This window comes from Lagenorhynchus albirostris, chromosome 19, assembly GCF_949774975.1.
Source record: "Lagenorhynchus albirostris chromosome 19, mLagAlb1.1, whole genome shotgun sequence".
Taxonomy (NCBI): Eukaryota; Metazoa; Chordata; class Mammalia; order Artiodactyla; family Delphinidae; genus Lagenorhynchus; species Lagenorhynchus albirostris.
In genome coordinates, this window is record NC_083113.1 from 8,855,894 (window position 1) to 8,881,327 (window position 25,434).

General features: G+C 49.4%; 1 protein-coding gene across 2 annotated transcripts; it reads left to right on the forward strand.

The window, feature by feature from the left end:
* The first annotated feature begins 1,037 nt into the window (after positions 1–1,037).
* On the forward strand, positions 1,038–16,077 carry BCAT2 (branched chain amino acid transaminase 2). 2 transcript variants are annotated; one of them, XM_060131534.1, is made up of 11 exons: positions 1,038–1,233; positions 4,922–4,996; positions 5,324–5,527; positions 11,951–12,061; positions 12,139–12,258; positions 12,394–12,557; positions 13,980–14,122; positions 14,291–14,376; positions 14,591–14,731; positions 14,807–14,881; positions 15,667–16,077. In XM_060131534.1, exons 1-11 carry the CDS (start codon positions 1,210–1,212, stop codon positions 15,703–15,705), a joined length of 1,182 nt encoding a protein of 393 aa, XP_059987517.1. In that variant the 5' UTR covers positions 1,038–1,209; the 3' UTR covers positions 15,706–16,077. The 2 variants fall into 2 exon arrangements, with proteins under 2 accessions (XP_059987517.1, XP_059987518.1); XM_060131535.1 differs by having other exon boundaries at positions 12,394–12,525; positions 14,038–14,122.
* The last annotated feature ends 9,357 nt before the right edge of the window (positions 16,078–25,434 follow it).

Sequence of the window (25,434 nt, forward strand, 5' to 3'; positions counted from 1 at the left end):
GGATTGGCCGCGGCGGTGGGCGGTTTGGGGGTGGGGGGCGCATGAGGCAATCGCTGATTGGCCGCAGCGGAGGCGGGCGCTGTCTCGGCGCCGCGTCCTGACTGCTTCCAGCCGAGGAGGTGGGGGAGGACTGGGGAGGAGGGAAGGAAAACAGGGAGACACCCTGCGGGGGTGGGGTCAGAATTTGACTGGCTGGGCCTGTGGCTTTTAGGACTGGGGAACAGAATTTGGGAGCAAAATGCCCCAGGGTAGAATTACGCAGACTCAGTGACCTAGGGAACGGAGTTCGAGGATAGAGGAGGAACAATATTTTGGTGTCACAGTAACCTGGATGCAGGAGTTGGGGGAACTCTGACCACGGAAGGTTTGGGGGGCACAGTGACCGCGGAGCACGATGTAGGGGACACTGGTGTAGGTTTGAATTGCTAGCGATTAGAGGGATCCTGAGGGGCTGTAGTCGTCTAACTCTGCCCCTGGGGGTCATGAAGTTGGGGCGACACTCTTGAAGGGGAGTAACCAGGAAATCCTGCTCTACGGGCTGCTCATTGAAGCTCATTGATGAACTGGGGGATTGAAAATTTTCGGGTGTCACTGATGAAGGGAGCTGGAAGGAGGCATGGTGAACCGAGTGTATGTTTATACCTTAAGAAGTTACAAAGAATACACATATATCTTCTCGTTGGAAAGAAAACCTATATTCAAACAGGGAAGTATCTGGACAGAGTGAAGCTCCCCCTTCATCCCTACCTGCCACCCTCTTCAGAGTCCTTTCCGTTTAACGGTGCATTCTTACATAATATCTGCGCCCACCGACATTTATAGTGTGCTTTTTCTTTTCACCAAGAATCGTGGTATGTGAAGGTTTCTGCTCCCTGCCTTTCCCCCTCGGGTTGCTTATCCTCTTCAGCGCTCCACAACAGTACTGTACCTACTGAAATGCATTTTTGAAAACCTTTGAATGCACGCTCTAGCGTGGGGGCTGGGAGGAGGGTTTATTTCCACGTACTCCCTTCGCCTCGCGGGTTCCAGCGCATGCGCTCTGCAGCAGGACCCAGCTCCCCGCGGGCGCCCAGTAACTGGGAAGGCCAGGCCGGCCTTTGGTGGTAGGCTGGCAGCCATCCCACGGGAGGAGGCGTGAGCGGGGCGGGGCAGAAACGTCTTTATCCCGGGCCGCGCCCTGGGCGGGCACAGATACCTGCCTCACACACCATGGCTGCAGCGGCGTTGAGGCAGGTGGGTTCGCGGCCCAGTGCCGGGGGCTAGGGAGCCCTGCGGTGTGGCGCACTTCCGGGCGGACCCCTCTCCGGTGGCCAGTCCGGCGCGGCGCCGCTCCTCCCGCACTCGGGTTCCGCTGCTGGGCCGAGGAGGAGGGGGCCCCTTGGAAAGAGAACTAGGCTTTAAGGGGGGTGAAGGGAGAGAGGTAATCGGTGGGAAGGGGACCCAGATGGGACATATAAGGAAGGATACATGGAGGAGGAGACGGTAATGGGAGAAGCATGGGGCTGGGGTGGCGGGATGGATTAGGAGGGAATAGTCAGCCTTTGGGAGCGCCGAGATAAGACGCCCAGGACTTCTGGAGTGGGAGTAGGATGAACGCAGAGTTCAGTCTCAGGTCTGGACTGGGAATTGGACCCAAGGCCCTATTTTCTTGGAACTAAAGATAGAAGTAGAATGTTGTGTCCCCGAAACCCCTTATCTGAAACTCTGCACCTGGGTTGGAAATCGAGGCAGCATCTCATTGTCAGTGACAGAGATCTTCCAGGCGAGAGTGGAACCCCTCCATTCTTACTGATAGGATGTCAACAGGCAGAGCTTCCGAGAGTCTGTGATTCTAGAGAACAGGGCTTCTTAGTGAGGAAGGAAACAATAACAACTCAAAGAAGGAGATCTTTACAACCCTTGACAGCTGTAGCATAACGTTGGGAGAAGTGGTTCCTGTTAACTTTGCACCTGATTTTATCTGGGACTTTTATCCCAGCCTGATGGATAGCAGGACAGATGTTTACTTTCTGAGTCTCAATGACTGAGACAGGCCTGGGCTGTGATTGGGACAATCTAGGCTTTGATGATGACACTCCTGGGCTATGTTGGTAGGTCAGCCCTGGGCTGTGACTGGGTCAATGGAGGTTCCATCATATTACAGAGCCCTGCCCTGTGCATACCCCACCATACTCCAAACCATTTCTCATTTCCTGATTCAGCCCCAATCCTTTTACACTCTTTGTCCCAAAGGCTCATCTATCATCTGAGATCTCCTTTGGGCCCAATTCCCCACCCCCACCCCGCCCCCAAGGTTTGGGGTATCAGACGGTGAAGCACCTTCCCCGAGCTGAAGTGAGACCCCTGCCCCCAGAAAAATGTCCTGGGAGGATGAAGGGAGATTCTCCCAGTGTGACAGGGTCTCTATGGCCAGTACAGATTTATAACCTGGAAACAGTGCCTGGCACCTTCTCTCTGCCCTGTGGGTGTGTTTTTCTGCCTCTCCTCTCTGTCTCTCCTGGATCTCTCTGTCTCCAAGTATCACTGAGACAGTTTCTCTCCAGCTGTTGGCATTGCTCTGTCTCTCCCAGTGTTTCCTCATTTCCCTAGGTCTCCCTTTCACTTTGTGCTATCGCCTAAGTTGGGTCTTGGTCTGTTCCTCTCCTTTCTCCTGTTCCCTCTCTCATGGCTTCTGTTTATCCTGCCTTCATTATTTTTTCTTGATTTCTCCGGGCTTTGCCTTGTCTGAATTTCTCTCCCTCTTGTCTCTTGTCTCAGTTTCGATCTCTCTTTATGATCATATCTATTTTGGCATCTCTTGGCCTTGATTTCTGTTCTTTAAAGTTTTCTATTTCCATGTCTCTCTTTCTCATTCTTACGCTTCCCTATTTTTTCCCATTCGGCCTCCCTCTGAGTCTGAGAGCTGCTTTCCTGCCCACATGCTGGCTGCCTCCGCCCTGCGTATCCCAATTTTCTCCATTCCATGGGTGTCCTGTCCCCTCTTGGACAGAAGCAGGCCAGTGGCTTGGACAGGCTACACAGCGCCACCTAGAGGCCATGCCCAGGACCCACACCCACACTCTGATTATCCCAGAAGCTCTTGGGACCCATACCATTCAGGACCACTCTTCAGACTTCATGGCCTAGACTTTAGGACATTACAACTCCGCAGCCCCCCTCTCCTCATGACTCACCTACTGACCAGTGACTTCTGCCATTCACATCCGTTCTCAGTTCCCCCAGCTCACAGGGCAGAAGCAGGCTAGGCTGTTCTGTCTCTCCCAAACCTCATGACACAGCTGCCTTCCCACCAGGCTGGGGAAAGGGGTATCGTGAGGTCAGAGACCACTGGGGAGAAGCCATCCTGCTGGACACAGCCAGACCTGCTCTCCCATGCTGGCCTCGGGCAGGACCACAAGGGAAGTCTTCATCTGAGCAGTGTCTCTTGATGACCGGGGTGGTCCTCAGGTCCATGTGGCTGCCCCTCAGCCCTGGGACTGAAGGGAATTGGAACTGCTGGTGTCCAGGGTGTGGGATTGGGGCTTCAGGTAAGCTGAGCCCAGTTGATCTATTACCCTGAAAGAGAAAGACTTGGGCTCCTGGGTCTGAAGGAGGATGAGGCTGGGTGCCTGGATCCTGGGTCTGAGCAGGGAGGGGCCGGGGGCCTGGACTCCTGGGTCTGAGTGGGGAGGGACTGGGGGCCTGGATCCTGGGTCTGAGGGAGGAGGGGCCGGGGGCCTGGATCCTGGGTCTGAGTGGGGAGGGGCTGGGGGCCTGAATCCTGGGTCTGAGGGAGGAGGTGCCAGGGGTCTGGATCCTGGGTCTGAGGGAGGAGGGGCCGGGGGCCTGGATCCTGGGTCTGAGGAAGGAGGGGCTGGGGGCCTGGACTCTGGGTCTGAGGGAGGAGAGGCTGGGGGTCTGGATCCTGGGTCTGAGTGGGGAGGGGCTGGGGGCCTGGATCCTGGGTCTGAGGGAGGAGGGGCTGGGGGCCTGGACTCTGGGTCTGAGGGAGGAGAGGCTGGGGGTCTGGATCCTGGGTCTGAGTGGGGAGGGGCTGGGGGCCTGGATCCTGGGTCTGAGGGAGGAGGGGCCGGGGGTCTGGATCCTGGGTCTGAGGGAGGAGGGGCAGGGGGCCTGGATCCTGGGTCTGAGGGAGGAGGGGCCGGGGGTCTGGATCCTGGGTCTGAGGGAGGAGGGGCAGGGGGCCTGGATCCTGGGTCTGAGAGAGGATGGGCCGGGGGTCTGGACTCCTGGGTCTGAGGGAGGAGAGGCTGGGGGTCTGGATCCTGGGTCTGAGCGGGGAAGGGCCGGGGGCCTGGATCCTGGGTCTGAGGGAAGAGGGACCGGGGATCTGGACTCCTGGGTCTGAGGGAGGAGGGGCTGGGGTTCTGGAATCCTGGATCTAAGGGAGGATCAGGCTGGGGGCCTGGAATCCTGGGTCTGAAGGGGGAGGGACCTGTGGGCCCTGCTCCTGGGTCCTGGGGAAGCATGACCTATAGGCCCATCACTTTTCTAACTCTTTTCAGGATTTGGGTCCCCCCCGGGGAGGCCTTCACTTACCTGCACACCTTCCTGTGTCGTCCTCTGTCTGATCTGGTCTCAGGGCTGGGCCAAAGTTCCCTGGGGTAGGAGGCGCCTGTGTTTGACTTTGCCCCAGCATGGAGGAAGGGATGGGAGCTGATTCAGCTCTTTATTGGATGGCCCTCGTGAGGGCAGGGAGGGGACTTGGCCTCCTTTGGGATTTCCTCCTGCTACATGCTGATCAGGACAGGGGAAGGGACTTGGCCAGGGCCACGTGCCCTGTCTAGAATGTACTAGGCCTGGGACAGAGCCAGCCGGAGGGACCTGCCACGTGCAGGAGGTGGCAAAGATGGTGCCAGGGGTCTCTGCTCTCTCTGTCTGCTGGCCTCACCACCTTTCTTACTTCTGTCCCCACCCCCAGATTTGGACCCGAAAATTTCTCCCTGTCCCTTGGCTTCTGTGTGGTCTCAGAAGATATGACTCATCCAGCTTCAAGGTGACAGGAGGGGACTATACTTTTGGATCTCAAGGAAGAGGGGCTGGGAGCCTGGACCACTGGGTCTGAGGGAGGCAAGGGCTGGGGGCTGGATTTGGGCATCTCCAAAAGGTCCAAGGTCCAAAGGTGAAGGTGGGTGGCAATGGGGTAGCCTAATTGCCCGCCATCAGGCCATGGGAAAGAGAAGAAACCACATGTCCCAGAAGCCTCTGGGGCTACAGTTCCCTCTTCTCACTGGGTCTTAGCCCCAGGAATTTGTGGGGCTAAGTTTTTAGTTTTTTAGATTGGAGGTTGTGGTTAGATTCCAGGACACCTGTCTTTTCTCAGGCTGCAGACCTGCAGCTGGAGATGACACAGGAGCCTCATAAGAAGCCTGACCCCAGCAAGCCCCTGCTGTTCGGGAAGACATTCACCGACCACATGCTGATGGTGGAATGGAACAGGGAGAAGGGCTGGGGCCAGCCCCGAATCCAGCCCTTCCAGAACCTCACAGTGCACCCGGCCTGCTCTGCTCTCCACTATTCCCTTCAGGTGGCAGGGTGGCTGCCCTCCATCCCCATCTCTCTCCGCATCTCTTCCCTCTTGCTGTGTCTCTTGCTGGGTTTACCTCCCTGGGTTTGCTTCTTGTGTGTTTCTCATTTCCGTGCACTCCTCATCCGTTTTCTGAGGCTTGTCACGTTCCAGGCCCCGTGTTGGGTGGTGCAGGGTTCCCCGAGATGAGCAGACCCAGCTTCTTTGCTTGAAAACCCCACCCAGTGGGATCTGTGCTCAGATGGAGGCAGCTGAGGCATTGTGAGAGACCAGGGGAGGAATGCCCACCCTACCTCTAATTTGACAGGAAGTGGGGTCTTTCCTGCAAAGAGGGGAGCTTAGGCTCTTAGAGGGAGAAGAGACATCAGTACAGACATAGTACAAAGAAGAGCCCAGCATGTTTGGGGGGAAGCATGAGGTTGGAGCCTGGTAGGGGTGCCTGAAGATGTCATCAAGACCACAGAGGAGCTGGGATCTTGTCAAGGGTATTGGGAGCCCTGGAGGGCTCCGAACAGGCATAGAGCAGGTAGAGAAAGACCCCTCTCAGGCCATGTGGAGGATGCGCTCGGTCCAGAGCTGGGGGGATGGCCAGGAGGCAAAGAGATTCAGGGGCGGAGAGATTCAGGGACACGAGGGATTTGGCAGGTTGGGCGAGAGATGAGCAGGGAGGGCCGAGGACAGTGCCCTGAGGTTTAGTCAGGTGGCCATGTAGACCACGGGACTGTCCCCATACAGGGACACAGGAGGAGGATGACTTTGCAGGACTTGGTGAGGGACCCGTGAGGGAGAGGGACCCGTGAGGAGAGACTCAGAGGCATTTGGTTTCAGACTTCATGCTATGGCTGAAAGCGAAGTCTTTCTGTGGAAGCTTTAATTGTGACAAAATTTGAATGAACACATTGCAGTTCTAGTAACTGGTTTGCAGTTTTTGTCCCTTAGGGCATTTGGTTCTGTGACATTAGGGATGTTTTCCTTTTTTTCTTTTCTTTTCATAATTTTGACAGTTTTCTTCTTCCCACCTACTCGGGACATTTGACTAGAACCGATCATTTCTGCGCAGAGGAGACCCAGCTTGGGGAGCAGTTAGGTGCGAAGGACGGACAGTTAGGACATGTCCACAGATCCCCCCAAGAAGGTGGCTTTTGGAGACCAGCATTTGTTTACCTCCCTTTTCAGCCCAACACGCCAGGATGTTCTCCGGCTGGGGACCCAGTACTTTTTCTTTAGTTGAGTGAGTGCAGATGAAGGGGTTGAGCTAAGGCCCTGGCATCCAAAGCGTAATGTTCTTTGTGATGTCCTCACACAGGACGCCTGGGGACCTGAGGCCAGCTGAGGGCACGGGAAATTACAGCCTCGTGTCATCCTGACTCTGGGGGCAGTGTGGAATAACACCCAGCCACTTGTGTTGTTATTTTTTATTATCGTGGTAATAATGCACATACATAATAATACAGATAACATAAAATGTACCATTTTAACCATTTTAAAGTCTACAGTTCAGTGGCATTGAGTGCATTCCCCATGTGGGGCAGAGAGCATTTCCACTCTCTAATTCCAGAACTTTTTCATCAACCAAAACAGAAACCCCACACCCATTAAGGACTCATTCCCCAAGCCCCTGACCCCAGCACCTGCCAACCATTAATCTGCTTTCTGTCCTTATCTCCCCGTATTTTTATTTATTTATCTACTTATCTATTTATTTATTTATTTGGACATGCGGCTTGCAGGATCTTAGTTCCCCAACCAGGGATCGAACCCAGGGCCCCAGCAATGAAAGCGCCAAGTCCTAACCACTGGACCGCCAGGGAATTCCTCCCCGTATTTTAAAACTTTTAATTTTATTTGGAATGTTTTTCAATTAAAAACACCTCTTTTGAAAAGGGGGTCATATATTTACACAGTTCAAAAAAGAGGGAACAAATATACCTCCCCAGGCCCCAGCCACCTCACTGCCCTCCCTGAAGCAGCCCCCCCCACCCAGTTCCAGTCCCCAGGTCCTTCCAGAGTTCTGCTTTCTGGATGGCAACACGGATGTGTATAATTGTTTCACTCCATTCTTCCCCCATAAAAGTCAGCATATGGCACACTCACTCTTTGGCATCCTGCTTCCTTCTGTTAACGTAGCCTGGAGATTCCTGAACAACCCTTGAAGAGCTTTTTCCTTCTTTTTGCTGCTGTGTAATATTCCATCCTAACAACGCCTTGTTTAGGCCGTCCTCTATCGTTGGACACTTAGGTTGTTCCCAGTCTTGTGCTATTATAAACAGCATTACAATAAACCAGGAAACACCTCCCTTCCTTAAGAGCAAGTGTATCTCTCAATTTCTGCAACTGTTGGCTCAAAGGGTATGTGTGCTTGTAATTGTGACAGATGTTGAATCATAGCCACCTCTACAGAAGTTGTATTGATTTCCACACTTAACCAGCGGGCCCTGTTTTCCCCATACCCTGGGTGACCCTTGTCAAACTTTTAGATCTCTTCCAATCTCCTAAGTGGTTATAAAGTTACCTCAAAAAAAAAAAAAAAGTTACCTCAAAGTATTTTTTTTTTTTTTAAAGAAGATGTTGGGGGTAGGAGTTTATTCATTAATTTATTTATTTTTGCTGTGTTGCGTCTTTGTTTCTGTGTGAGGGCTTTCTCTAGTTGTGGCAAGCGGGGGCCACTCTTCATCGCGGTGCGCGGGCCTCTCACTATCGTGGCCTCTCGTTGCGGGGCACAGGCTCCAGACGCGCAGTCTCAGTAGTTGTGGCTCACGGGCCCAGTTGCTCCGCGGCATGTGGGATCCTCCCAGACCAGGGCTTGAACCCGTGTCCCCTGCATTAGCAGGCAGATTCTCAACCACTGCGCCACCAGGGAAGCCCACCTCAAAGTAATTTTAACTTGCATTTTTCCCCTAATTATGAAGTTGACTGTCTTTTCACAAGCATAAGAGCCATTTTTAGTTCCTTTCTGTGAACTGTCCATTTTCTTGGCTGATTTTTCTATCAGGGTGGGTTTCAATATTTGTTTATTTGTAGGAGTACTTTGTATATTAGCTAAACCATTTGTGATATGTGTTGAAAGCCTCTGCCCAGTTTGTTTTATTTTTATGCAGTGAAATGTATCAATCTTTTTTTTTTTTAACATCTTTATTGGGGTATAATTGCTTTACAATGGTGTGTTAGTTTCTGCTTTATAACAAAGTGAATCAGTTATACATATACATGTGTCCCCATATCTCTTCCCTCTTGCGTCTCCCTCCCTCCCACCCTCCCTATCCCACCCCTCCAGGCGGTCACAAAGCACCGAGCCAATATCCCTGTGCCATGCGGCTGCTTCCCGCTAGCTATCTACCTTACGTTTGTTAGTGTATATATGTCCATGCCTCTCTCTCGCCCTGTCACAGCTCACCCTTCCCCCTCCCCATATCCTCAAGTCCGTTCTCCAGTAGGTTTGTGTCTTTATTCCTGTCTTACCCCTAGGTCAATCTTTTCTTTTTGGTTTCTGTGATTCGTCTTATTTAGAACACCATCCCCAATTCAAAATATGAAACGGTCATCTTTTGTTTTCTTCTGTTGGTTTCATGGTTTAAAAAAATTTTTTTCATTTAAACCTTTAATCCACCTGGAATTTTTCCTGATGTGAAGTATGAGATAGGGATCCAACTTAATTTTTGCTTTTTCCAGAGATGAATATTTGGTTGTTCAGCACCATTTAACTGAATTAATCATATTTTTAAAATTTTTATTGAAATATAGTTGGTTTACAATGTTGTGTTGGTTTCAGGTGTACAGCAAAGTGATTCAGTTACACTATAATACACTTTCCAGTCTCTTCCATTGTTCAATCTGTCAATTCATATGTCAGTGTCACTTTAAGTGTTGCAGGTGTATAAGCTGTTTTAATATCTGATAAGGCTACTTCCCCCTCCTACCTCTTGCCCTTATTTTAAAATTTTTTCCAAAATATTCTGACTATTCTCGTTTATTTTGCATTCTTCATTCATTCGTCTATTCATTCAGTCAACAGAAGCCTACTGTGAGCCAAGAGCTGGGCATAGTGAGGTTGGGGGGGGTGGTTCTCTAGCGACACTTCAGGTCTGGTCCCTGTCCATAGCACTTCGGGTCTCTAGTGAAACAGACATGAAAGAAGCAAAATGAAACCATGGGGGAGGAATCAGGGTGCCCTGACCTATCTGGGAGTGAGGCCACATCATGGTGGCAGCAACAGAGGCCCAGCAGGCAGTGGTAGTCGTTGAGTATAGGAGGCTGGGGATGAGAGAGGCCAGACCTTGTGGGGCCTGGAAGGCCAAGGGGAGGTTTTGGGCTTTCTCCTGAGAACAATAGCGCGGGGATGGGGACCAACTTTTTAAAAAGTTTTTATTATGAGAAATTTCAAAACATAAAGGTATAATAATAATTCCGCCATCCCCCCAAACCCCTGCTTCATCAGTTAGCACTGGTTGGTCACAATCTTCTTTCATCTGGACTTCGCTAACACTTTACCCTTTCTGTATGATTTGGAAGCAAACCCTGGCTGTTGTTGGTGTTTGGCCACACCACGTGGCTTGTAGGATTTTAGTTCCCCAACCAGGGATTGAACCCAGGGCCTCGGCAGTGAGAGTGTGGAGTCCTAACCACTGGACCGCCAGGGAATTCCTGGACATGGTATTTTTTTAAATTTTATTGAAGTATAGCTGATTTACAATGCTGTGTTAGTTTCTTGTGTACAGCAAAGTGATTCGGTTATATATTAATGTGTATATGTATATATATTTTTCCATATTTTTTCCATTATGGTTTACTACAGGACATTGAATATGGTTCCCTGTGCTATACAGTAGGACCTTGTTGTTTATCCATTCTTTTTTTTTTTTTCGCGGTACGCGGGCCTCTCACTGCTGTGGCCTCTCCCGTTGCGGAGCACAGGCTCCGGACGCGCAGGCTCAGCGGCCATGGCTCACGGGCCCAGCCGCTCCGCGGCATGTGGGATCTTCCCGGACCAGGGCACGAACCCGTGTCCCCTGCATTGGCAGGCGGACTCTCAACCACTGCCCCACCAAGGAAGCCCTATCCATTCTTACATATAATATTTGCATCTGCTAATCTCAAACTCCCAATCCATCCCTCCCCCGCTCCGCCTCCCCCTGGCAATCACAAGTCTGTTGTCTATGTCTGTGAGTCTGTTTCTGTTTTGTAGATAAGTTCATTTGTGTCATATTTTAGATTCCACATGTAAATGATACCATATGGTATTTGTCTTTCTCTTTCTGGCTTACTTAACTTAGTATGGTAATATCTAGGTCTATCCATGTTGCTGCAAATGGCATTATTTCATTCTTTTTTATGGCTGAGTAATATTCCATTATATATATATATACCACCTCTTCTCTATCCATTCATTTGTTGATGGACATTTAGGTTGCTTCCATGTCTTGGCTATGGTAAACAGTGCTGCTATGGACATAGGGGTGCATGTATCTTTTCAAATTAGAGTTTTGTCTGGATAGCTGGATGATATGGTAACTCTATTTTTAGTTTTTTGAGGAACTTCCATACTGTTTTCCACAGTGGCTGAACCAATTTACATTCCCACCAACAGCGTAGGAGGGTTCCCTTTTCTCCACGCCCTCTCTGGCACTGGTTATTTGTAGACTTTTTAATGATGGCCATTCTGACCCGTGTGAGGTGGTACCTCGTTGTAGTTTTGATTTGCATTTCTCTAATAATTAGTGATGTTGAATCCCCACAAAGCCTCTTTAAAAATGTAACTTCTGGGATTTCCCAGGTGGTCCAGTGGTCAAGACTCCCCGCTCCCAATGCAGGGGGCACGGGTCCGATCCCTGGTCAGGGAACTAGATCCCGCATGCCGCAACTAAAGATCCCGCATGCTGCAACAAATATCCTGTGTGCCACAACTAAGACCCACTGCAGCCAAATAAACAAATATTAAAAAAAAAAAAAAAAAAAAAGACTCCGTGGTATCACTGTTGAAGGCCCGGGTTCAATCCCTGGTGGGGGAACTAAGATTCCCACAAGCCCTGTGGTGTGGCCAAAAAAAAAATAATAATTAATTAATTAATTTTAAAAAGAAAGTAACTTCCACATCGTCCTCATTCCTGAGAAATAATCCTAAAAAAAAAAAAAGAAAAGAAAAAAAAGAAATAGTCCTAATAACACAGGAAGGGTTTAAGCAAAGCATTCTCCCTGCTCTGGGTCTCTCTGTTCTGCTTTCTCTGGCCTCTGCCCTTTGCTCTCTCCTCTCTTGGTCTTTCTGGTTCTTTTCTCTCTCTTTTTCTCCCCCTCTCTGTGCTAGTAGATTAGTCTCTTCCGCCGCTCTCTGCCTTTTTTTCTGTGTCTGTATCCCTGTGTATCGGCCTCTGTCCCTGGCTGGCTGAGCTGGTCCCCGAGCCCTGATCGCCCGCCTGCCTGTCCCTGCAGCTCTTTGAAGGCATGAAGGCGTTCAAAGGCAGGGACCAGTGCGTGCGCCTCTTCCGACCTTGGCTCAACATGGACCGGATGCTGCGCTCTGCCCTGCGCCTCTGCCTGCCGGTGAGCGGGTGGCAGGGGGAGCGGCGGGCTGGGTCCAGGGTCGCGAGGGCCCCATGACTCATCTTCATCCCGCCCAGAGTTTTGACAAGGTCGAGTTGCTCCAGTGCATCCGCCGGCTGGTGGAAGTTGACAAGGACTGGGTTCCCGACAGCTCCGGCACCAGCCTCTACGTGCGGCCTGTGTTAATTGGGAACGAGGTGGGCTGGCTCCCAGGGCTGGGGGTGGGGTGGGGAGCCACGCTTGGGGGAGGGGTGGGGACCCAGACATGGGTCAGGGGAGCGGCTGGGGGCCTGGACTCCTGGATCCCTGATGCCCGCTTCTACCCATCTCAGCCCTCGCTAGGTGTTGGCAACCCCACGCGAGCCCTCCTTTTCGTCATTCTCTGCCCGGTGGGCGCGTACTTCCCTGGAGATGCCTTGAGCCCTGTCTCTCTCCTGGCCGACCCATCATTCATCCGGGCCTGGGTGGGTGGGGTCGGTGACTACAAGCTGGGGGGGTAAGTAGTCCCTCGCCCCCCGCCGCGGGTCTGGTGCACTGGGTGTCAGAGACACAAGGTGTGTCTTTGGATGTCCACTGGCCTTCTCGTCCTGTTTCACATGGTTGGGGACAGCTGTGCTTGCATGTTGGGATGTACTGTCATTGGCACCGTGGTGCGGGGATGGAGGGGCGGGTACCAGGGTGTGTGCTAAGTGCTGTGGACAAATCGGCCCAGAGACTGGAAGGGGTTGGGTGGAGGTAAGTGGAGAAACTCGGACTGGCCCTCAGGGAAGCCTCCAGAAATGAAGTTTACACTTAGCTCACTGGTCTCTCCTCCAGGTAGCCTCCCCTGAAAACCCAGGCTCCGCCAGCTCCCATAGTTCCCTGGGGCTCCAGCGCCCATCACCCTGTGTGTGGACTTTCTGTGTACATCTGTCTTTCCAGGGTCCTTGGCTCAGCAGGGCGAGGAGGGTTAGGACGGGGATAAGGCAGAGGGCGGGGTGAGGGTGTGTTGGGACAGCAAGTGTGGCCTCAGCTGGGAGTTCACTTGGGTCCTTTCAAAATACATCTTGTGAGGTCTCCTGAGGGCCAGGCCCTATGCTGGGTGAAGCTGGGGGACACAGATGAATCAGATCCGGGCCCTGCCCTCCAGGGGCTCCCAGGCTGGTGGGAGCCCCAGTATCTGGGGCAGCATGTGCTCTGGTGGAGGTGTCCGGGACATTGTAAAAGTCTTCACAGAGGAGGTCTGATGGGTAGAGAGGAGATGGTTTCCTGGATACAAAAATGGTAAACAATTTCTAATCCTCGGAACACATGTGTAGGGGCAGGGAGGAGGGGCAGAGTCAGAGAAGGAAAAATGAGTCTGGTTTTTGCAAAAGGCTTATTTAACAGGTGGTCCCGGAGCAGGCCCAGCCCTGAACACTGGACTGAAGGGCTGGGATCTTGTCCCAGAGGCAGTGGGGAGCCATGGGAGGTTTGTGAGCAGGGAAGGGGTGAGGTCCGCTCTGGGTGAGAGACAGTGAGTGTTAAAACAGGGCAATCTGGGAAAACATAGAGGTGGCCCAATTTCCTGGGAGAGCCCAGAGAAGGCCTGAAACCCATCCTGGAGGTTCAGTAACGCCTCACAGAGGAGGTAACATCACAGGTAGTTTTGAGGGACATTGGAGCATTTGGTCAGTTGAGGAACTGGGTGAGGAGGGGGATCCGCAGAGGAAACAGTGGTGCATTTGTGATCTGGAGAGAGGAGAGAAGGAGGCGGGGTGATTGAGAGACTTGACCCCAGGCTACTGGCCAAGGATTCTGTCCTGGGGCCACTGGGGAGCCATGAAAGGGCTGTGAGTGGGGGAGGAGCAGGGTCAGCCCTGGTCGGGTCCCCATGTCGGGCCACGCTGGGGGAGGATGGGAATGCCTTACCCTGGTCCACCGTGTTGCTGTCCACCAGGAATTACGGGCCCACCGTGTTTGTGCAGCAGGAGGCCCTAAAGAAGGGGTGTGAACAGGTCCTGTGGCTGTACGGGCCTGACCACCAGCTCACTGAGGTGGGCACCATGAACATCTTCATCTTCTGGACCCACGAGGATGGGGGTGAGCCCACCCATGACCCAAGCCAAGCCCTGGCAGAAGCGGGTGGGAGCAGAATGCTTAGTGGATTGCAGGTCTCAGGGGTGAGGGGCGCGTGGGGTGGCCCCTAAGAGGATGGGAGGGTGTGCCTGAGGGTGTCAGGTAAGCCCCCATCTCGTACACCTGACCCAGCGCTGGAACTGGTGACCCCCCCACTGGACGGTGTCATCCTGCCTGGAGTAGTTCGACAGAGTCTGCTGGACCTGGCTCGGACCTGGGTGAGGGCACGGTGTCTCTGGGTGGCCAGAGTGCTGGGGTACTGCTAGGTTGGGGGGGCCAGAGTATGGGAGGGGTGGTCGGGGTGGGCTGGGGCACAATGGCACGTCTTCCCTCCTCCTCCTCCCAGGCGCTGTCCTTACAGAGGGAGTGACAGGGCTCTGCAGCAGGGCAGCCCACCACCGGTCTCAGACGTATCTGTGTCTTGCCTCACAGGGTGAGTTCCGGGTGGCAGAGCGTAAGATCACCATGAAGGAGTTCCTGCAGGCGCTGGAGGACGGCCGGGTTCGAGAAGTCTTCGGTTCAGGGACCGCTTGCCAGGTCTGCCCTGTGCACCGAATCCTGTACCAAGGCAAGGTGAGGAAGGGCTGCCCTTGGCCATGAGAGAGAATAAGGGGGAGGGGCGCCTCCTCACGGCCCTTTCTTCCCCAGCACCTCCACATTCCCACCATGGAAAATGGGCCTGAGCTGATCCTCCGCTTCCACAAGGAGCTGAAGGCGATCCAGGTGAGGTGCACTTGCTGGGAAATGGGCTGGATGCTTGTTCAGTTTCGCACAGAAATTCACATCCCGCGAGCCTCTGGACTGAGGCTCCCCTCCCCCTCCCCCATAGTCCCACAGGCTGATAATGGCTCCTCCCATCAGCCTCTGGGCCCGGGATTGAGTTTCCTTTCCTTGAGCCTCTGCGGCCTAGCACACTTCTTGGGGCTAAATGATCCTTTTCTGTGCGCCTCTGGAGCCCTGGCTTGAGAAATCCCCATCCCATGAGCTTCTGGGACCTTAAGCCAGCCTTCTGGCCACTGAGGTCCGATCCCCAAGGGTCCCCAGGAGCCCTGGGCTATTCCTCTGGCCTGAGAAATCTTGCTCCTACAAGCCTCTGGACCGTGGCCCCCTCTGTGGCCTAGGAATGTTTCCTCTCATAAGCCTCTGGAGGTATCTTCATTCGTCTGGACCGAGGTATCTTGCCTTTCCTGGCACTCGTGTGAGCGTCTGTAAACTGTGCACCCGGACCTAGAACTACACCTCTTGACTCAGCTGAAAACGACTTTTTCCCAGAGCCTTCAGGGTCTTACAAGAACTCCTCTTTGCAGAATTACATCTCCCGTGAGCCTCTGCGCCATACTTGCCACGACTCCCCCTCCCCGTGATTGTTGGTGGGCTTCTGGGAAGTGGAATATACTTCCCATGAGGTGCTGGGGCGCAACTTCGCCAGCACTCAGCCTGGGACGCCGCAGGGCCTGCTGGGAGTTGTAGTGTGGCTTCCCCTCACCTCCGCCTGTGTTATCCCGCAGTATGGAGCAAAAGCCCACGAGTGGATGCTACCTGTGTGATGCTGCGGCCTGTGCCGGACCACTCCACGGATCCACCGACCTGTAGCATCCAGTCCCTGTTGGATCTTCGCCTTCATACCAGTGATTCACCTGAAGTGCAATATGAAATAGAAGGCGGTGGCCCGGGACGCCTGGGTTTCCGGTGCCCCCACGTTACACTCCCAAAGCCATAAGGGCCCGACCCAGGCGTCTTGGCCCCTAGCCCCGCCACTCAGGCCTTGGGGACCTGGACTCCCCGCTGCTCCGTGTTGTGGGGTCAAGGATACACCTTGACTCAGACTCTGCATCTCCATTTTCAGGCCGGATCAACCGGTGCTGCTGTTGAGTTTTTTTCCTAGCTGCAATTTTGAAATAAAATGCCAAAGAACAAGCCATTAGGTGTCATCTCCAATGATGCAACTCAGGGACTCTAGGGTCTTAACCAGGAATCCCCGCGTTCAGCCCATTTCATTTTCAAGGGCCCGGAAATCCAAGCCCCCAGTGTCCTGGCGGTTTCGCTGACGGGAGAGATTTTTCCACTTCCTCACAAATTGAGCTTAGCATCTTCCCCCACTAAGCCGTGCCTCCCCCGCTGCCGCATCTTGGGGACAGCCCCCTGGTATATTCCAGTCACTAGGCCAGACCCCTCAGCTCTGTACCCCTTCCCCCAAAGCCCATGAGTCCCCAGCCCTGTCCTGCTTCCCCAGACTCTGCCCTGTCTGTCTCTTCTTCTTGGCTTCAGCTCAGAGCTTGTCTCCTGCCTGGACCCTTCTCCTGGCCTCCAGTTTGACCCAGAAGGGGTCTTTCTACACCCAGAGCTGCCCCTGCAGGACCAGGTATAACTGGTTGCAGATCTGGCTTCAAACCTGCCTCTGTTATCTGCTTGGTGTGTAACCTGGGGTCTGCCACCTGACCTCTGATCCAGTTTGTTGGAGGCAGACCCTGTGGGACTATTGGGCAGACTCCACCTGTGGCCTGTCCAGCAGCCATCAACTTTGGGACTAGAATTCTGATTTTGGGGGCAGCAGCCAACCAGTGCCACCCCCGCCATTCCCTTTTGTCAATCGTTGCTCAAGGGAAGGCCACAGGCCAAGGGGACACAGGGGGAAATTTGCCTGGAGGCCTCTGGGAAAGCTGTCTTCCCTCGATAAAACACTCCAGAAGAGCTACCTCTTCTTTTCTTCTCTACCTGCTTTGTCTGGGATTACCTGCAAGTGTGATGCTTGGAGCTGCTGCAGCCATTTCTTGGCCAAGAGTGCCAAGGCCTGCACACTGAAAGACCCAGCTCCTCCAACTGGAAAATGTCTGATTTCTGGATTGTTTTGTTAAAAAAAAAAAGCCAAAACAAAAACCCACTTAAGTCACTTTTGTCAGGTCCTTTATCTTTTGTTATTTGCAGTTGTGTGTGTGTGTGTGTGTGTGAGACTTGCAGTCAAAAGCTTCTTTGCTTCTGTGCATCTCCGAATGGCTAGAGCTGACTGCATCCAGGGAGAATCCCTGATTCTAGTAGCCAGTTCGGTTGCTGGCCAGTGACTTGGTCCCAAATGAAGACCTAAGCCAGATTTTTATCTTAGATTTGAGTCCTAAGGGAATGATCAGGAAGGGGTAAGTAGCTGTTGCCTGGGAAAAAATTACGCAAACTGAAAGTTGAGAATTATGTTTTATTTGGCAGAAAAAACTGGGGACTTAAGCCAGAGACACAGCAACTTAGATGGCTCTAAGATACTGCTCTGAAGAGGCAAGGGGGTGGGGGGAGCCAGGATATATAGGAGTTTTTGCAACGAAGACCAGGTAGTCAGAACGTCAAAACATTACTGTTAGTTAAAGAAAACCAGGGACTTCCCTGGCAGTCCAGTGGTTAAGAATTTGTAACAGGGAAGAGTCAATTTTGCCTCCAAGTTGGATCTGTTTCTTTGACTTTGACCTTTGCTTTCAGTTGCTTTTGTTATTATAATCATACATAATGGCCTGCCTCAGGGAACCCTGCCCCTCTGCCTGAATGTTAGACTAAAGTGCCTTTGTTCAACTCACAGGGAGACAACCTGACCCTGCCCACCTGTGAATGGCTGCAGGAAAGAAATTAATACATCCCCTCCCCATGCTGGCCGAGCCTGGCCAAATGAATGGCCTTTTTACTTTACTTCCTCACCTCCTCCCCGTCTCTGTTCTATAAAAGAAACTGGCATTCAGACCCCAATAAGATGGTTATTTTGAGACACTAGCCTGCCATCTTCTCAGTCTGCCAGCTTTCTGAATAAAGTCGTTATTCTTTGCCTCAACACCTCGTCTCTGAGTTACTGGCCTGTCGTGCGGGAGCAGAGCGAGCTTGGACTCAGTAACAACTTTGCCTTCCAATGCGGGGGTGCGGGTTCGATCCCTGGTCAGGGAGCTAAGACCCCACATGCCTTGTGGCCAAAAAACCAAAACATAAAGCTGAAGCAATATTGTAACAAATTCAATAAAGACTTTAAAAATGGTCCACATGAAAAAAAAATCTTAAAAAAAAAAAAAAGAAAGAAAGAAAACCGGATACCTCAAGTTAAGGGATTTAGTGCCTTGTTTTTGTTTTTGTTTTGCCCAGCCAAGCTGGCTTGCAGGATCTCAGATCCCCAACAGGGATTGAACCTGGCCCACGGCAGTAAAAGCCCAGAATCCTAACCATTAGGCCACCAGGGAACTCCCACACTTTTCTATGTATGGGAAGATGCAAGAGTCTGGGCTCGTTGAAATCATTCCTTTGATTTGCACCTCAGCTATCTGGGGCCAGTATCCTGTGCTTTCTTATCCTGAGTCTCCTCTGGGTGCACCGTCGGAGGGTGGGGCTTGGGGTGTCGGCAGCAGTCGACTGCTTGATGGGTGGCATCCTGTTTCTGTCTTGAGTTCCCTCAGGGCTCATCAGTAGGGCGGCAGTAATGTAAGGGCTTGATAGCTGCAGCATCGTTTATTTACTGATACGGCAGGCAACATTTTTTTTTATTGACATAGCCATCGTTTTGAGATAAAAAAGGCAGAGGTCCTCCTGAGGAAACAGGCTCAGAGAGGTAAACTCACTTTTTCTTTCTTTTTAAAAATTTTATTTATATGTATATATTTATTGAAGTATAGTGGATTTACGATGTTGTGTTAATTACTGCTATACAGCAAAGTCAGTTATACATATATATATTCTTTTTGTAAAATATTCTTTTCCATTATGGTTTCTCATAGCATATTGAATACAGTTATCTGTGCTATACAGTATAAACTCACTTTTTTTTTTTTTAGCTGTGTCGGGTCTTAGTTGCTGCAAGCGGGATCTTCGTTGAGGCACATGGGATCTTTTGTTGCAGCGCACGGGCTCCAGAGCACGTGGGCTCTGTAGTTTGCAGCACACAGGCTCTCTCATTGAGGCATGCGAGCTCAGTAGTTGCGGTGCGCGGACTGAGTTGCCCCGTGGCATGTGGGATCGTAGTTCCCCGACTAGGGATGCAACCCGCGTCCCCTGCATTGGAAGGCGGATTCTTTACCACTGGACCACCGGGGAAGTCCCTAAACTTACTTTTCAAAAATCACTTGAGGCAGAAGCACCTGAGAGTAAACAGAGACATATGTTGACATGCAATAGGTTAACTACTGTTATTCTTAAGTGAATGAATGAATATTTTGTTAATTTTCTGTCATAATTTCTAATTCTATAAATATGAATAGATGTAACCCACATAAACTAAAGTTCTTAAATGTTCCCAGTGATTTTTTTTTTCTTTTCTTTTCTTTTTTTTTTTTTTTTTTTTGCGGTACGCGGGCCTCTCACTGTTGTGGCCTCTCCCGTTGCGGAGCACAGGCTCCGGACGCGCAGGCTCAGTGGCCATGGCTCACGGGCCCAGCCGCTCCGCGGCATGTGGGATCTTCCCGGACCGGGGCATGAACCCGTGTCCCCTGCATCGGCAGGCGGACTCTCAATCACTGCGTCACCAGGGAAGCCCATTCTCAGTGATTTTTAAGAGTGTAAAGTGATTTTTGGTCTCAGGACCAAAAAGTTTAAGAACTGCTGTCCACGGACAATGCCTGGCACTTAGCAAACCGATGTCAGTGTTGGTTAAATAACAAAATAAGCAACAAATCTGATATGGTTGCAATTTATCACATAAAAGAACTTTGTTTCTTGTTTTGCATTCGTAGACATTTTAAAGGGTCCAAGCTTTTTCTGTTTGAGACAGACATTCCGTAGGAAGATTCCAGCAGGCTTACTTAGCATTATTGCTTCATTTGATCACTTTTCAATGTGAATAAGACACTTAGGTTGCAGATGAGAATTATTGGGGTACACACATTCACATTTCAGATAACCCTCATATGTTGCCTAAGTAAAGATCAACTATTTTTTTTTTAATCCCCTAACAGCTGTGTGATGTTGGGGAAGTGAGTGCACCTCTCTGAACTTCAGTTTTCTCGTTTCTCAAATGAAGATCATAGTACCCACCCATTAAGGCTATACTGAGGATTAAATGAGTGATTAAATGTAAAGTGCTTAGAACAGGGCCTGACATGTAGAAAGCACTATAAAATTGCTCTTGTTATTATTTTTATTTTTTTTGCGGTACGCGGGCCTCTCACTGCTGTGGCCTCTCCCGTTGCGGAGCACAGGCTCCGGACGCGCAGGCTCAGCGGCCATGGCTCACGGACCCAGCCGCTCCGCGGCATGTGGAATCTTCCCGGACCGGGACACGAACCCGTGTCCCCTGCATCGGCAGGTGGACTTTCAACCACTGCGCCACCAGGGAAGCCCGCTCTTATAATTTTTGACAACTGAATTTGCCTTGTGATTCTGATTTTTCAGCTTTATTGAAAAAGTTGTTGAATTCTGTGGAAAAATGAACAGTTGTATAGATTAAGGTATTTAATACAGCTTAATACTTAGGGGACTGTAGATCTTAATGGCTTTAGAAAATTGATTTTGTTCAAAATATTATGTCATCTTCATGCTTAAGGATGTTCTTCATTAGAAAATAATAAATATACACTAAGTGGAAAGAACCAAAATGGGAATCTTCATTTCGTCTAATCAGAATTCTGAAAAGGTCACCAAAAAATCCTTGGATTCATACATAATAAAACCATTTTGTAAATTTGTTTATCTGAAGCTGTAAATGCCTCAATTTCACTAATCATGTTCGACAATCATGCTTTTGGATACAAACATTGTTACTGGTTTCTAAAAAGCAAACAATAATTAATAAGTCCAAAAAATCAGATTTAGTCTACGGTGAACGCTAAACACCAATTCTAAGTGATGAAACAATCAAAGAAATTTATAAAAATCACTTATGTTCTATGCAGGAACATCCAGTAATATATAAAAATGATGATGTGAATATTCAATAAATAAATAAATAAGCAAATAAATAAATAAATAACTTTTCCTTGTTATAAGACAAAATAATGAAGAATAAAATTAAATTGAGGGGATTTCCCTGGTAGTGCAGTGGTTAAGAATCCGCCTGCCAATTCAGGGAACACAGGTTCGAGCCCTGGTCCGGGAAGATCCCACATGCCGCGGAGCAACTAAGCCCGTGCGCCACAACTACTGAGCCTGTGTGCCACAACTACTGAAGCCCGCGCACCTGGAGCCTGTGCTCCGCAACAAGAGAAGCCACCGCAATGAGAAGCCCGCGCACCACAACGAAGAGCAGTCCCCGCTCTCCGCAAGGAGAGGAAGCCCGCACGCAGCAAGGAAGACCCAATGCAGCCAAAAATAAACTTAAAAAATAAAATAAACGGTAAAGAAATCTCAGCTATCGTAGCAATCACTGCGAGCTCCGGTCTCAGGCGCTGCTGCGAGATGCCTCCACCGCCATCTGGCGGCCAAAGTTGGGCTAAAGCCTCAAAGGCGGAAAGAGCAGAAAGGGGATCTACAGTGGGAGCACCCAAAAAAATTTCATCAGTTTTCAATGTGATTGGCTAAAAACAGCTTTATTGCACTATAAAAATTTACAAACATCTGGAGGGACACCTGTTTGAGAAGACTCCTCTTAGGAGGTGTTTAAGAAACACTGGCTTGAGGCGGGCGCGAGGAGGGAAGGATTACGAGTTTGGGATTAGCAGATGCAAACTACTGTGTATAGATGGATAAGCAGCAAGGTCCCACTGTACAGCACAGGGAACTATAGTCAATATCCTGTGATAAGCCATAATGGAAAAGAATATGAAAAAGAATGTATATATCATATATGTATAACTGAATCACTGTGCTGTACAGCAGAAATTAACACAGCATTGTAAATCAACTATATTTCAATACATTTTTTTTAGAAAAGAAACACTGGTTTGGGTATTTAAGAAAAGCCCTCAGCATATATTGCACTCAATGGTGAAAGAGTGAAAGCTTTCCTTCTAACATCGGGAGCAAAAAATGATGCTGCCTTTGCCTCTTCTATTCAAAAATCTACTGGAAGTTCTATCCAGAGCAATTAAACTAGAAAAACAAAATAAAAGGCAGTTAAGTTGTAAAGGCAGAAGCAAGACTATCTTTATCTGCAGATAACATGATCTTATACATAGAAAATGCTAAAGGATCCACACAAAAAAAGTGTCAGAACCCCCCCCCGCTCGCCGCAACTAGAGAAACGCATGCAACGAAGATTCAGCACAGCCAAAAAATAAATAAATAAAAACCTTTTAGAGCTAATAAATAATTTCTGCAGAGTTGCAGATACAAGATCAACACACAAAATCAGTTATATTTTTTACATTAGCAATGAACGATCTGAAAAGGAAATTAAGAAAGCAGTTCCCTTTACAATAGCATCAAAAAGAATACAATATGTATAAATGAATTTGAGCAAGGAGAGAAAAGTCTCATGCACTGAAACCTGACAAACATGGCTGAAAGAAATTAAAGGCAACATAAATAAATGGGAAGGTGTCCTGCATTCATGGATTGGAAGACAATATTATTAAGATGACAATACTCCCCAAAGAAATCTAGGGATCCAATTCAATCCTTATCAAAATCCCAAAACAAGACAAAACAAAAACCCAGCCTTTATTTGCAGAAATGGAAAAGGTGACCCTGAACTTCATATGGAATTGCAAGAGACCCCACATACGGAAACAATCTTGGAAAAGAACAAAGTTGGAGGATTCACACTTCTCGATTTCAAACCTGATTACAAAGCTACAGTAATCAAAAGAGTGTGGTACTGGCATAAAGACATAGAAATCAGTGGAGTAGACTGAGAGTCCAGAAATCTATACATCAACGGCCAATTGATTTTTTTAAAAAATATATTTATTTATTATGGCTGCACTGGGTCTTAGTTGCAGCATGCATGTGGGCTCACCGACCAGGGATTGAACCCGGGTTGCCTGCATTGGGAGCACGGAGTCTTATGCATTGGACCACCAGGGAAGTCCCGGCCAGTTGATTTTTGACAAGGGAGCCAAGTCGATTCAATGGAGGAAAGAATAGACTCTTCAATAAATGGTGCTGGAACAGCTGGATATCTCCATGCAAAAGTCTGAAGTTGTACCCCTACATCATACCAGATACAAAAATTAAATCATCAAAGTCTTAAATGTAAGAGCTAAAACTATAAAACTCTTAGAAGAAAAACTAGGGATAAATCATCATGACTTTTGATTTGGCGATGGTTTCTTAGGACACCAAAAGCACAGGCAACAGAAGAAGAAAATAGATAAATTGGACTTCATCAAAATTAAAAATTTTGTGCATCAAAGGATACTATTAGGAGAGTGAAAAGACAACCCACAAACGGGAAAAATATTTGCAAATCATATACCTGATAAAGGTCTAGATCCAGAATCTATAAAGGCTCCTACAACTCCCTGCTCCTCCCACTAGATTCCTACAACTTGAGAGACAACCCAAATCAAAAAGAGGCAAAGGGGGCTTCCCTGGTGGCGCAGTGGTTGAGAGTCCGCCTGCCAATGCAGGGGACGCGTGTTCGTGCCCCGGTCCCACATACAGGAGAGGCTGCAACAGTGAGAGGCCCGCATACCGCAAAAAAAAAAAAAAAAGTGCCGAGTCTTAACCACTGGACCGCCAGGGAACTCCCAGAATTGTATATATTAAAATAGTTTAAATGGTGAATTTTATGTTATATGAATTTTAACACACACGCACAATGCGTTAAATGTACAGAATGCTAAAGGCTGCCCATAATAGTCAAATAATAGCTAGCATTTTACCGAGGCTTTCTCTGAACGGGTACTAGGCACCTACCCTACAGTATTTCCTTCCTCTCCATTTACAGATGGGAATGCTAAGATTCAGAGGTTCTCTGCCCATGTTACTTCAGTGATAAGGGGCTGGGTAACTCAGGATGTCTCTCCCCCCAGCCCCTCACCAACCCGCGCCTATATCCTAAATCAAGGTTTATGCTATATGCCCACAATTTGCATGTGATTTCAAAAGATTTAGGAGTCCAGCCCTGATCCATAACTCCTGATTAAGAATCCCTATTCCAGCCCACCCTGCCAATTTCTCAGTTGACGGAGAAGCTGGCAGAAAGCGCAGCCAATCGGATGGCTGAAATCTCATGACGTCAGTGGTCGCTAGGCTTAGGCCTCAGGTCGCGGCTCTGGGTCGGTGGAAATCTGCGGATGCTGAAAGTGACCCAGGTGGCATCGGGCCTTCGTTATTGGGAGGTGGACAGGCCAAGCAGCCAGGGAGGGTTAATGGGATCCCTCTCCACACACATACTCAAATCCCAGTGGCCAGCAAATGTTTCTTCCAAGAAACTAAATTTATTAAAGGCAAGAGGGTGCAAAGCACGTTAGACTTAACCCACACCCCTCCGCGCGCCCTCCCCAGGAAGTAAGGTTTAGTGGTTAAGAACGTGGACTTCGCGGCTAGACTAAGGGTTAAAATCTGAACTCTTCCGTTTTCTAGCTGTGTGGATTTAGGCAAAGTGACCCCCTCTCTGAGCCTCAGTTTCCCCATCTATAAAATGGGAATAATAATAGCACTTCGCTCATGGGCTTGTTGGGAGATTAAATAGGACAACTGTGCCTATTTAATCTCCCAACAAGCCCATGAGCGAAGTGCTCATGAGTGTGTCACACTGTCCAGGACCAGGCAGCGACCGGGAGCAAAAGGGCACTAAAAGTTGGTGGGATCCAGCTAGACACACACAGAGCAGAGGAAATGCGACCTTGCCCTCCGGACACCGTGACATCCCAGGAGAACAACCACCTGCTCCCAGGGAACTTTGATCCTGCTCCTGAGGCCCGGGAAGGGGAATTAATTCATGCCACAAATGTTGTTTAAGAGCTTACGGTGTGCCAGGCCCTTAGGCTTGGATTGGAGATCCAGCAGGGGACAAGAGTAAATACCACACATTGGTAAAATCACTATTACAGATTATATACTTCCTATTGTATATTTATATAAGTGTATTTATATATTACATATTTATATTTCTTGTAAAGTATATATATGTATATTATAAAGTCTGTATTTATATATTATATATTAGTAAGCATTTACATACTTATATACTATTAAGTATAATATGTTTAGGTGTTATATCATGAAGTTCATGTATATTTCATGAAGTATAATATGTTTGTACATTTAAATGTATATATTTATTATAAAGTATATACAATTCATATGCGTGTATGTTAAAGATGAGTGCTATGGAAAAAAATGAAGCAGGGAAAGATGATGGAGTATTGGAAGGAAGTATAATTTTAAATACTGTGGTCAGGAAAAGCCTCACTTAGGTGTCATTTAGAAAACCTTTTTGT

Excerpts from the sequence above, each read along its gene's own strand:
- BCAT2 (XM_060131534.1), top strand. The coding sequence starts at position 1,210 with ATGGCTGCAGCGGCGTTGAGGCAG. Across the intron at positions 1,234-4,921 it reads CTGCAGCGGCGTTGAGGCAG|ATTTGGACCCGAAAATTTCT; the intron begins GTGGGTTCGCGG and ends CCCCACCCCCAG. Across the intron at positions 12,259-12,393 it reads CTGTGTTAATTGGGAACGAG|CCCTCGCTAGGTGTTGGCAA; the intron begins GTGGGCTGGCTC and ends TACCCATCTCAG.